This window comes from Anas acuta, chromosome 8 (genome assembly GCF_963932015.1).
Source record: "Anas acuta chromosome 8, bAnaAcu1.1, whole genome shotgun sequence".
Taxonomy (NCBI): domain Eukaryota; kingdom Metazoa; phylum Chordata; class Aves; order Anseriformes; family Anatidae; genus Anas; species Anas acuta.
The window spans coordinates 23,409,117-23,421,685 of NC_088986.1; the positions used below are offsets into that span (position 1 = coordinate 23,409,117).

Sequence of the window (12,569 nt, forward strand, 5' to 3'; positions counted from 1 at the left end):
GGAGCTGTGGATGCTGCAGGGAGGAGAAGGGAGGAGGAGAGGAGCTGCCGGGCGGTGGCGGAGCATGGGAAGCACGGCTGGATGCACAGCCCGGGGGCCTGGCGAGAAACAGGCTGCCTGCCACCTGCGCTTCGGGTGGGTAGAAATAATAAAAAAAAAAGCTTTAAAAAGCAAACGGGGTGTTCTTGCAGGGTCAGAGAGTGACTTCCCATGGCATCCAGGTGCTGCTAGGAAGCCGTGGCACGTGGAGATGTGCCACAGCCTTATCGCATACAATCCGCGTGAGGCAATGGGACACGGCCGTCACGGCGGTGGGTTGCCATGGCACGGCAGCAAACATGCGGCCTCGGCCCCGGCTGAGTCACCCTGGGGCGGAAACGACCCGAACTGACACTGCTGTGTGCAAAATGCCTCCGGCTCTGTATGGCACCGCCACCCCAATCCCCGCCTGGCGCCAGGGGAGCTGAGAGATCGGGGAGGCGGTGGAGGCCTCCCTGAAGGGCAAGCATCCCGGGCTTCTCCCCGCAGAGGCCAAACCCTGGGGTTTCATTGCCGCTGTTATCAGCTAGGCTCATTGCAAGGGATGTGTGTGGGGATGGGGCACTGGGAGACATCAGCTCCACATGAAGGCTCTCCCTCCTGAAGGCCGCAGCAGGGAGGGGAAGGCAGGCTGCCCAGCTCCACTGAGGCTCTGGGCAATGGAGAAGCACCACAAGGGCCCGGCACCAGGGTGGCAGGGCGCTGTGTTGGGTGAATGTGGCGAGGGTTTGGAAGCAGCTGAGCCGCAGGGATGGCCCCTGGTGGAGCAGGATGTCCCCCTGCAGCCCATGGGTCCCACATGGAGCAGATCTCCACGCTGCAGCCCATGGAGAGGAGCCCACGCAGGAGCAGGGGGTCTGGGGGGAGCTGCCGCCCATGGGGGCCATGTGCTGGAGCAGTTTGCTCCTGAGGGATGGACCCTGTGGGATGGGGCTCTGTGGGAGCAGTGCTTGAGGAGCTGCTGCCTGTGGGCAGCCCATGAGGGAAGGATGGAAGGAGGGGAGCAGGGGCAGGGAGCGAGCATGAAGGGGCGATGGAGAAGCACCACAGCTGCCATTCCCCAGCACCACACGGGGGAGCAGGCAGCAGAGGCTGGCTGCGGGGAAGGCGTTTTAATCCCCTTTGCGCTCCAGCCTGCTAGCGACAGCTCCCAACATTCATTCACCTCAATGTGCCCAGCCCGTTTTACCCGCACCACCTCCCCCCGTCCCCCCCGAGCCCCCCCAGGACCCCTCAGCACCCGGGGGGCTCCTCCGGGGCTGCGGGGGGCGCTGCGGGGGGAGCCGCGGAAGGGACGGGGCCATGGTGCGGAAGGGGCCGGGCTCGGCAGCGGGACGGGTCGGGGCCATGCCGGGGGGCCGGGCACTGCCGGGGGCTGTGGGGGCGTTGTGCCGGGCAATGCCGCCCCGAGCCCGCCTGGTGCCCGAAGCCCTGCGCCGGGCCAAGCTGGACCGGCCTCAGGCGGTGAGGCCGGGTGGGGGGAGCTCCGTCGCCCTCTGCCTCCCGGCTGTGAAGCCCATGGGGGTGACAGCAGCTCTGGGGGTGCTGTGGTGGTGGTGGTGGAGCAGATACAGCCCTCTCTGGGATAAAAAGAAGCGGTGCTGGGCTGTGTGTGACCTGCACCGCCATCCCTTCCCACATGCACCTGCCCCTAGGTAGCGTTCATCAGGCAGCCGAGCCCTGCGTGGGACAGGGGTGCCCCCCCCCCGAGCCACCCCTGATGCTCATTTACAGGCTTTAGTGCTTATTTAAGGCTGAATCTGTTGGTGGATTATATTTTTTGGTGTGCTGATCTCCCCCTGTTCCTCTCGTTCTTTTGCAGACCCTGGATTTCTGGAGGCTGCTCTATGCTCTCCTGAAACAAATCCACGGAGGCAAGTGGAGCGAGGCTGATGCCATAGGTAACCGTGGCTGCCCGGTTTCTGTCTGTCCTGGGGAACTGCTAGGGCTGGTGTTTTAGCACCTTTTTTTCTGGCAAGTCACTCTCTCTAAGGAGCACACCCTTCTGAACAACTAGTATATGCCACTGGCCCTCGCTGTTTTATCACAAATGTGAGACGGGTATGCTCTTGTTTGGTCCTGGTATCCAGGAAAATGGGATGTTCTTGTGTCTGCTAGGGTCTCTTGCTTCCTTCCCTTAGACGTTTCACTGCAGGTAAAACTCTGTGATGTCCTTACGTATTCTGAGAGTCTGCAGAGATAATTACAGAAATAGATTTATGTGCCCCATGATCTGTTCTTTCCCCATTCTGCATGTGGTACATGATATTATGGTTAATTTACTATCAAGTCCTATGTCAGGGCAATGAATTTTAACATATGAACCATGAAGACAATGTTATAGAATGAAGTTCTAGACAAAACAACAAAATAAAAATGCATATGAGTATTTTAGAGGGACCATAAATATCTCTGGATGGGGCCTCTACTGCAGAGAGAAGCTGTATAAAGGCTGGCTTCTCACAGTGATAGAGCACTAATTATTTCTTAAATACGTGCTATTCCAAATTTGACACTACTCTTCAGGTTTCCCTCTCCACTCCAGGATTCAGAGCCCTTTCAGTGCAGGAGGAAAGGATCATCTCTGATGGGTAGAGATCTCCTCACACCAAAACCGCTTAAAATCAGTCCACAAAAGCTGAAAGAAAAAAAAATATATGTTTAAGCCCCTGAAGAGCTGGGAAACTGATGTCTCTGGAAACATTCTTTTTTTTTTTTTTTAAAAAAAAAAGGCTGGTCATTGTGGCTGATACGTTTCAAGGAATGTGGGGCAGCACCTGTGTGGTTTTGCTGGTAGCTCAGCAGGGAATTGGCATGGTTCTCTTACAGACAGGACTGCTACTTTTCATTCAGCTGTCCTTCTTTTTCTGCTCATCCGCAGTCTGCTGTGTGCGACTGTTTGGTAAGTCAATTTATTGGCTGTCCACAGCAGCTTTGTGAGGTTGCAATCTCATTGAATCCTGGCTGCTTCCGTACTAATAGCTAGCAGCATTCGGAGACAGGATTCCTGGATGCATGTGGCAGGTTGCTGACTCCAGAGAGAGCAAACCCAGTTGTTGCTGGTAGATTGTCAGGTGAGTGAGTTGCCTGCTGTGAATAGGATCAATATTTCACTGTCTGTCCCACCTTTGGAGCAATTGTGGTCTTTCATGCATTTATTTCATGGAAAGACCAAGTTTTCCACTTCATTAAGGACTAAATAACTTTCTCAGCTCTGTACGGGACCCTGTAGAACAGCAAGGAATTGAAACAGATTTCTCTAATTCAAGTCTAGAGCTTTAGTCCCTGGATCAGGCTTGCTTTTCTTTGCTGGTTTTATACAACCTTTTAATTATCTTAGCTAAAAACCAGCACAAGCACTTGCTGTATCCCAGAGGAGGGCTGTGAACCCAGTACGAGGGTTGCTGTGTGCATAGCCATTGGAACAGCTTTTTGGAAAAGAAGCCGCATTCAAATGGTCTTGTGCTTGTTTTTTCAAACAAAAACCTTACTTTTTTTTAGGACAAAAGTTTTTTCCAAAGTTTGGCAAACTTGTTAAAGTTTTGGTCTGTAGTCTGTGCGTGTTGCCAGGGCTACAGTGGTTCTTTTCTTTACTCTGTAAAGCGAGGCTTGTGTTTCAAGGACAGCGTGTAAGATGGTGGGCCACTTGTGCTCATGAGATGCTAGGATAAAGCAGTGCGTTGTAAGGACAGAATGCTCTTGCAGATTTAGCCTCATGGAAAAGGACAGATTTTCACGTAAGAATTGTTCCTTTAATTTGGGAAACCCTTTTAAAGTGGCTTTCCAAGTTGCACTCCCAGGGTGTATTTCTGTTTCAAGTTAATAGCTTTTGTTAGGTTCAGTTCTGTTACATAAATGAGTTTTAGAGAAGATTACGATTTGCTTTGAATGGTCATTCCCTTTTTATTGGTGTAATGTGAGGCTGTTTAGAAAAACATTCTGCATTATGTTTTTTAAATGAGTGATAAATTTTACAGCCCCACTGGCAAAACCTAAAATATTTGAAAAATCACGTAGAAGAAAATCCCCACAGATTGATGTTTTAAAGTATTGCATTCTTGCAAAAATAACCCAGAAACCCTGCTGAAGTCTTTCAGTCAGTGGCTATAAAATTCTGCAAATATTTTGGTTTCTTATTTCGGAAGAATTTTTTTCTTCCTATAGTACAAAGCGCTCATCCTAAACTGCGGTGGGAAGCATTTAATGCACTCCAGCCACTGCAGCGTGTCGGAGCAGTGGATCTCTCATTAGTGGAGTTCAAGACAAAGCAAGCTGTGCAGTGGCACTCTGAGCACGACTTTACTGATGAAGCAAGTCACAATTAGTGGCTTCACGTTGCTCTTTCTTCACAGAGGCTGAGGACTGAGGGACCTGGTTAACGCCACACCAGGTAGCAGTGCAATGTGCATTTCGATAGTTGGAGGAGATGTTCCTTTTCTGGTGCTGCAACTCCATTTTTTTAGTATAAGAAAGAGGTCTGGAGCTGCAATATGTTTTTGTTTGACAAAAAAAGTGGAAAATTATCTTCTGCAGCAGCCACTACCTCTGCAGGTGCTTCTTGTCCGAGTGTGTGAAGTTACGTATCTGTCTGTTCTTGTACTTGATTTAGTTTCTTTCCCTCTTAGCTTGCTAGACCAATGCCTAACCCTTATTTGAAAATCTTGTGATTCACTGAGACATTTTGTGGGAGTCATAAAGCAGAAGAGCACAGCTGGAGTACAGTTTTAAGAGAACTGAACCGTGAGGTTCATCCACAGCTTGGTTTTATGTGCTGAACATGTTCTTATAAATAACGTGCACACAGAAAGGAATTAGCTGGAAAGACTGAGTGGGTCTTTCTATATGGATTGCCTAATCCTAATAAAATGCTGGAAGAAAATGTTGGCAAAGAGAAGGTGTTCGAGTGACTGGCATTATCTGCTTATCTGCGCAATGTTTTTGCTCTCTCTTGGCTGCATGTTTTGGAAGAATCCATCTTGTTCTTTGGTACTTATATAGCCTCCACTGCCACTTATCTCAGGGCTGTGCCCTTACAAGGCAGAGCGTTGTGGAGATGAGGAGAACCGAGTGACTTCTGTAAGGTCATTTAGGCTTTCTAGAAAGGCTCTGTGACTCTCTGAGCCCCTGTCCCAGATCCATGCCTGGACCACTTGCCCACAATTCCTGCCTGATGCCCGCACCACTCATACCTTCTTGTAGGAGGGCATCATATTGCAGAGAGAGAGCTGAAAATGGGAGATAAAGAACCAGAGCAACAGAGAAATTCAGGTGGCAAACTGCCTTGGTGGATCTGGTCCCAAGTGATCTGCCATGGGAAGGGAAATGACGAAAAAGGGAGGGGAAAAAACGAACAAACAAAACCCTTGCTTGCCCTATGCTGTCTCTTTGATAGGTGATTCCTGAACTGCAGATGGCAGCACGTCTCACTTCTGTGCTTTGAGAAAGAGGGAAAGTAGGTACTGATCTTCCTCTTGGAGGGTTTCTGCCTGAGCCTGTTACAGCTGTTCCTTTCTTGACAAAGACAAATGTGTAAGGAAAAGGAAAGGGCAGCATGAAAATCCAGCCAATGTGAGAATGTTCAGTAGTGATCAAAATAAAACCTCTTAAGATCCGAGTGCTCTCCTGTACGTGTGATTGGAGTGTGTGTCTATGGCAAGGCTGTGAGCAAGCCCTGGGCATCTCTGCCACCATCATGCTGGGAAGCTGCTTGTTTTTTAATATTCACAGGTTCTCCAGCAAGAGCAAACAGTCATTTAGAGGTTTGGGTTTCCTTTTTGTCTGTGGTGCCAAAGCAGGCTAGGTGTAAAAACAATTGTCACACATCTGTGCAGAAGCTGTGCCCTGCAGAACACCAGCCCAGCAAAAATTTAGTAGCTCTGCACCTCACGTTGCCTGCTTAATAACGCTCCTGATGTTTTTTCGTTAGTTTTGAGAGCACTCTTGTGCTCTTCAATCTCAAACACACCTTCTCTGTTTTGTCAAAGCACAAGGAGCTCGATGGCTGGTGACCACCAGCTCCTTCCAGCCTCAGCAGAGCTGCAGCAGTGCCCTGCTCCTGTAGGATTACCAGCACAAGTCAGGTTACAGCTCCTCGTTCTGTCTTGGCTTTGTGTTATTTTCAGTAGATGAGACTCCCTTAGCATTTTGCAAATCAAGCCTCTCTTTTCACTGTGAGAGCCTCTTATAATTAACCAATTCCTTCTGAGAGCAGTATTGTTTTTCTCATTTTTGTTTTGAAGTCAGTTGTGATGTGGTTCTTGAGCTTCAGCAGTCAGTGCTAGACAAAAGAATGATTACAGCGCGTGGGGCTGCTGAGGGATGTTCTTAGCACAAGTGGCCAAGGAGCAGGCAAATGAGTATGTAACGTGATGAATGAGTATGTTAATTAAGGACAGCAGTGACAGTCCCTGATTGCTTGAGGCTTGTGCTTTGTTGGTGTGTGTGTACCTTCTACATGGAGCATTACAAAGATGCTGAAGCATCACACTAGAAAAGGAGAGCAGCTTTTCTCCTTACCTTGTAAGAGTGCCTGAGCTGGATCAAACTGAAGTTTCCTCCAGCTCTGTCCAATAGTGACAGCCATCAAAAATGGATGCCCAGGGCAAAGGACAGAACAAGCACACAGGGACGCTTCCAGGAGTTAAGTCTTTCAGCCTCCAGTAATTTATATTGTAGGCTTCCCAAACCAGAGGGCATGGCTTTGCTTTGAAGAGTTTTGTCATACTCGTTCTCAGTCTTTTCTTTGCTTGTGTGGTCATTTCTTAAAATGAAGCTGTTCTGGGTTTGTGATCTTACTTATCCTTTCTCTTACCTTTTTCCAAATCTTTCATGGTCCTTTTGGGGCTGAAGAAATGAAATAGCACCGAGAGTTTGAGACATGAGGTCATTGTGGGTATAGACAGATAATGTTCTTCTGTGTTCTGTCTAGGTTCCTTTTCAGATTTCTTGCATTTGGTTGTTTTTGGATATATAGAGGGTCGAGTGTTATATTGTCAGGAAAATTGTATAAACCAAAATTGTGTTCCTGACGGCAGTGGTCCGTTCCAAGCCTGTTGCCACGTCAGAAAAGTTGGGATTGTTTTTTCCCATTGTGTGCATCATTTTTCATTTTTAAAGGAATTTTATCTGTCGTTTTCAAATCACAGAACGCAGCGAGTCCAGGCTTTTCGTTATCAGCTTGCATTCCTTCCTACAGAGTAATTGCACGTCAGCGCCAATCGTTCTGTCGCTCTCGTATCGTCCTTGTCACGTTGAGTTGGACGGCAGAGGTTTAGCTCAGAGCCCTCTTGTGAAACCACCGCGTCTTCCCACCCTCTGATTCTTGCCTGCTAGTAACTTGTTGGTGCAAGCTCACCCTACTGGCTTAGTTTCTTTCTGCTAGTTGAATGCCTCTGGGAAGCCTAAATATCCTGCATCAGTTGAATCTTTAACCACTCGTTTGGTGTTGCCTTTGCAGAACTCCAGCAGCTTTTTCAGCAGGACTTACTTCTACAGCAGCTGTTGGTTCTTCCCCAGCATATACTGGTTATCGTTGTGGCCCCTAATTATGTTCTTTATTACAGTTTCAACGACTTTGCCTGGTACAGAGTGGAAGCTTCCTGGCCAGAACCTGTTTGTATAATAATTTTATCTCTCTTTCATCTGTATTTCACAGTTCTGTAGCGCCTATCTCGTAGCTGTCAGGTAAAATTTGCTGGTGTGAAGGAATATGGATTGCAGCGTTCCTGAGCACTAAGTAGCCCGTGCAGGCTGGTATGCAGCGTGGTGTGCTGCGTTATCTCTGCCTGCCCACTGCTGCTTAGAGATTTGCAGCAGGCTGCGAAACTCCTATCTCTAAATTCCAGTTTCGCTCAGGAGTCAAGTGACTCGAGGTATTTACTAATTCATGGGATGCTTGGTGGCTCATAAAAAATGAATAGGTGGATTGGAGTCCTGGTAAAGCGAGGGTGGCTATTTACCTCTTTTGCTTTTGTTAATCTCCACGAAGCCTTGATCTCAACTCTGAATTTTTCATTTCCCTTAGCAGTAATTTCTGTAGGTCAGAGTGGGACAGCATAAGGAAATCTCTTACCTGTTACCACTTTCCTTTCTCAGTTGTCGAATAAAGTACCAAACCCTGCTCTCCACTGCTTTCCATTAACCTTAGGCTAAATTAAAAATCTTATTCTCAGAGCAACAGTTTCTGGAACTGAATGGGTGAACGCATTGAGTAGCACAGTGTGTTATTCGTGATTGTTTTCTTCTTTTCAGATACCCAAATTAGGTTTGTGAAGTCGGCGCTGTGGTACCAGGGCTATGGCAGACCAGAGCTCCATCGGCTCCCCTCCGATGGCTCAGCAGGTAGCCGGGAGCTGCTGCTGGCATTTTCCTGGCTGCTGCACAGGATCAGCCTCTTGGAACGGCTCTTGGCTCGGAACAGAGTGAGGACTGGAGATGAAACCTCTGTGTGCATGGTGAGCCTGTTTGTGTCCTTCCACCTCGTCCACCCCTAAGTAATGTTCTGTGACAGAAGCCGTGTTATCATTAGTGTGTAGTGCACAGTGTGTGGTGTCGTGGTGCCCTTAAAAATAAACGCCTTATTCTAGCTTTGTAAAAAAAAGCTGCAGGGGCCAGCAGCTGGAACCTGTTTTCATTCCCTTCCTAAACTTTGTGTGCAGGTGATCTGGATTCCTTCTCTTTCTCAAACTCCCCTCCCTGAGTGAATGCTGTGATTACTTTTTTTCCTTGCAGTATAGATGAGACCAGTTAGGAGGACTGCAGGTAAGTGCACGGCACTGATCTCTGCGTCCAGGCTGTGGGCATGGAAGTGGAGGTAGGCAAACAGATGAGCTGTGAATGCTGGGTCTGTTGGCACAGGGTAAAGCAAGTAATCCTAAAGCAAACAGAACGTAAAGAAAACATCTTGGGGTAACTAATGACATTAGTTACTTGGGGTAACTAATGATCTTGTAGCTTCCTTGAGAGAATAACGAGGTATACAGTTGTGTTTCCATCAGTAAAAAGATGTTGGCATACAGAAAGCCTGGTCTGAAGTAACGTGTGGATAGCTGTGTGTCTATTTCAGCTGCAGTGTACATGATCGGGGTGGGGGAAAGGCAAAAAGAAAAAGCCCCAAGTCCATGTTATAACACGGATCAAGGATAACTGCTGTTAGAACCCATCCTGTGTGTTTAAGAGCACGTGTTACTATATAGATGGTTGCTAAATGGAAAACAGTTTAAAGGGAAGAGTCATTTCTGTAACAACCTTACGAGCAGTATTTTGGGAAAACAGACCACACTTAACTACACTCCAATTGCTGCACAAAAAAGGGAGCAGAAGAGCTGCAAGGTGGTGCCTGGTGTGCTGGGTGTGAGTGCTGGTGCCCTCTGGTGCTGAGAAGGGCACCTGAAGACCTTAGGAGAAACACACTCGTGAAGATGCTTTTACTTTAAGCTTCTTGTTTTTTCTTGCTTTTTGTTTTGTGATAGCAGAGATTTTTTTTTCTGATCCTTGATTTCTATTACAAAAAAGGGACGAATGAAGTGTAGTAGCAACATGAATTCAGGAAATAGGGCAGTACATACACTGTTTTCTCTGAAGGACTAAGTTTTGCCTTTTCCAAAATAAGCTGAAGTAACTATGGTACAAGAATGTTATCTCATATGCCCACATGGAGAGGCATTAAGCAATTTATTGCTGTTCCTTTTGCGTCAATTGTAATCTGCTCCACCTGTGTTTCTCAAAAAAATACATATTTCATGTTCTTTTTTTCCAATAATTGTCCAAAACAGTGTTTATAGGTCTGGATTATTTTTTTTTGGTAGCTCAGACAAAAAAGTTTATAAACTGGGAGTTGGAGTTAGTGTATGTATGTAAGGCTTGTTGTATTGTATTCTTTGGTGTTCACCTAGAGTGTTTTCATTATAAAACTTGCAAGTAATAAAACTTACAAAAACAGTTGCTATTAAGGAAAGAAATAATAGGTTGTAGTGGTGGAGGACATGTAAACAGCGTGCTTTGAGATTCGGTATCACGAGGCAGTTAAACCGAATTTTCAGGGAGATACCTTATCTTTTGGTTGATAATTACAAAACCAATCCAATTGACCAGTAAAACCTGAGCAAGTGAAGATCTAGAAGTGCGCAGTTCAGGAGATAATGATGGGTGTGAACTAGAAGATAGGTGGGTCACACACCTTCTAATGGAAATGAATCAGTTCCTTGTATTCCACTCAGGAAAGTCTGTTTGAATAAAAGTGTGATAGCTATTGTTGTGTTACTTTGTGGGATACCTTCCTTGGTACCCGCTCATTGGTCAGACAATGTTTTAACCCCCTAAAATCATAGGAAGGAAGGAAGGAAGGTGAGGTTGTCACTTTGAGACCTGATATCTGGTAAGTTAAAGTACAGCTTGAACAACTGAAGTGCTGCAATTTTGACTCTGAATGTTAAATACCAGGCTTTTCTGGTACTTAAACTGGAGTGTTGGAAGATGCATAACAGATTGTACAGACATTTCTAAACATGCCAGAGATACAGTCTCTACAATTGCAACTCTCTTCTATTTGAGTAAATTGAAGGAAAAGGCAGGACAACTAGAAAAATTTTCTCTAGAGAAAGATCGGTCTTAAAGAGCATTTCGGTTTCTTTTTTTAAAACAACTGAAGCTCTCAGCTGAGAAAGAGCCTGAAAAATGTTCCACCACATGGAGCCCTTTTTAAAACGTATTATAAACAATTGAAAATATTTTCGTGAAATGAAAATGTTGCAAAACAAAAAATCCTTGAAATACTATTTGATTCTGTGCACTGCCGAGATCTCTGCCAAAATCAGCAAAGCATGGAAGCCAGTACTTACCAGGAAAGCACATCTGTTGGTCTACTAGAGAGACTAAATGTGAAGAAAATCCTTCCCCTTTGTCTTCATCTAAAAACATGGAGCCTCAAGAACTGTAGGCATAGCTGTAGTTCAGCTGACGTGCATGTGGCTTGCTTTTAAAATTTTGTTGTAAATCCACAGATGTGGACAGGCTCTTTTGTATGAAGAGGAGAGAATGCAGCTAATCCCAAAATTAAGGATGCAGTGAGGACTATTCTTTCGGGCTATGTTGGAAACAAAGCTTACAGGCAGCTAAATTGCTGATAATATGCCAAATACCCAACATATCAAGGGCCAATTAAATTAATTCCGTTCATTTCATTTCAGATTACCTCTCTATGGCCTTTTCTTCTCTGCAGTTCCTTAGCAACACAGTTTTTTTCCCCCCTGCAAATTGAACACTTCCATCTGAAGGATTTCAGGCCAGTTATTTATAGAGGGACAAGGGTATTCATGACACATGATGGACATTGAGCTCAGCCGCTGCAAGGGATTCAGAGCTTTAAGATCCTGAGCTCGGGAAGGCATCCAACAAGCTTAATTTTACAGGCACTTAGATCTTCAGAGTCAAAAGTTAAGTGATTTCTAAAAGTATGAGCTAAACAACGGTAAAAGCATGATGAAAGGGTTAGGATGCTAGGAGGTAGTGCTTAGTGTGTCTGAAATAATTAAAAAAAATAATAATCCTGAGGGTAGTTATTGGTAAGGACAGGTACGGTTAGTAACCTGGGGTGATTATACGGGCTGACGGCTTTGATGTGTTAGGAGAATCCTTCAGGGCACCTTGTCTCACATGGCCTCCAGCTCCTGTTTTTACAAGGGCAGTGCTGCAGCGTCTCTGCTGAGCCAGGCGTGATGTTCCTCCTGCAGGATGCACCAGCTGGCAGGACTGGGGGACATGCTGCCCCTTCCACCTGTGGCTCAAGTCCATTTTATATTTACTGTATGGGTTTGTCAGCAGGTTGATGACACCAGCGGTGGTAGGTGAAAAGTTCAAATATTGCATTAGTCAACTCCTTTAAATATATAAGAAGATAAAAAGTCCCTAGTTCTATCAGTCCTGTAAAGACTTGAGTGCAGTCTGAGTTGGAGGCACACATATAGAAGTCTACCTGGGCATTCTCACCTGTTTTTGTGGCCTTAAAATATGAGTGATTAGTAGATGGACACTGCCTTGAAAGGCTTTTTACACCCTATGTGGACTTCTGTCTCAAATAAGCACTGCAGAGATATTGGATCTGTGCAGTCCAATGTTGGATGTGGCATCTTTTGTTGCTTTTGGTAGTCACGTACGTGAGGAATACTCTCAGGTGCTGTTCATGGATTCCATATGAAAATCCTAGACTGCTGGGGAAAGTTTAAAAACAGACCCAAAACCGCCACATCTGAAAACCAGCCTGTAAAGCATTGCATAAAGAACTACCTGTGACAAGTCCTGCTCAATTTGGCAAGATAATGGACTTTTCCCAGGCAGATTCTTCCTCTTGGTTTCGTGCCTGTGCGGTTGGTGGTGGATTTTCTTAATTTGTTTTGAGTTGTGAAAATTCACAGACAAATCCAGTGCTTCTACAGCTGCCAGGCCGGGCAGCAACCACCACTTCTCTCCAAATCAAACCCATTAATTCTAAGAGGTATAGGTGAAAACTTCCATGAAACCATGCTTCTTGCATC

General features: G+C 46.1%; 1 protein-coding gene across 4 annotated transcripts in view; it reads left to right on the top strand.

The window, feature by feature from the left end:
• TEDC1 (tubulin epsilon and delta complex 1) overlaps positions 1–12,569 on the top strand; it is a 69,207-nt gene continuing 56,638 nt past the window's right edge. For 3 of the 4 annotated variants that reach the window (XM_068690853.1, XM_068690855.1, XM_068690856.1), the window contains exons 1-3: positions 1,353–1,503; positions 1,862–1,940; positions 8,290–8,492. In XM_068690853.1, coding sequence (XP_068546954.1) covers positions 1,387–1,503; positions 1,862–1,940; positions 8,290–8,492 — 399 coding nt within the window. In that variant the 5' untranslated portion in view covers positions 1,353–1,386. Of the gene's footprint in view, positions 136–1,352; positions 1,504–1,861; positions 1,941–8,289; positions 8,493–12,569 lie in introns of those variants that run through there. The other variant, XM_068690854.1, reaches the window with a different exon arrangement.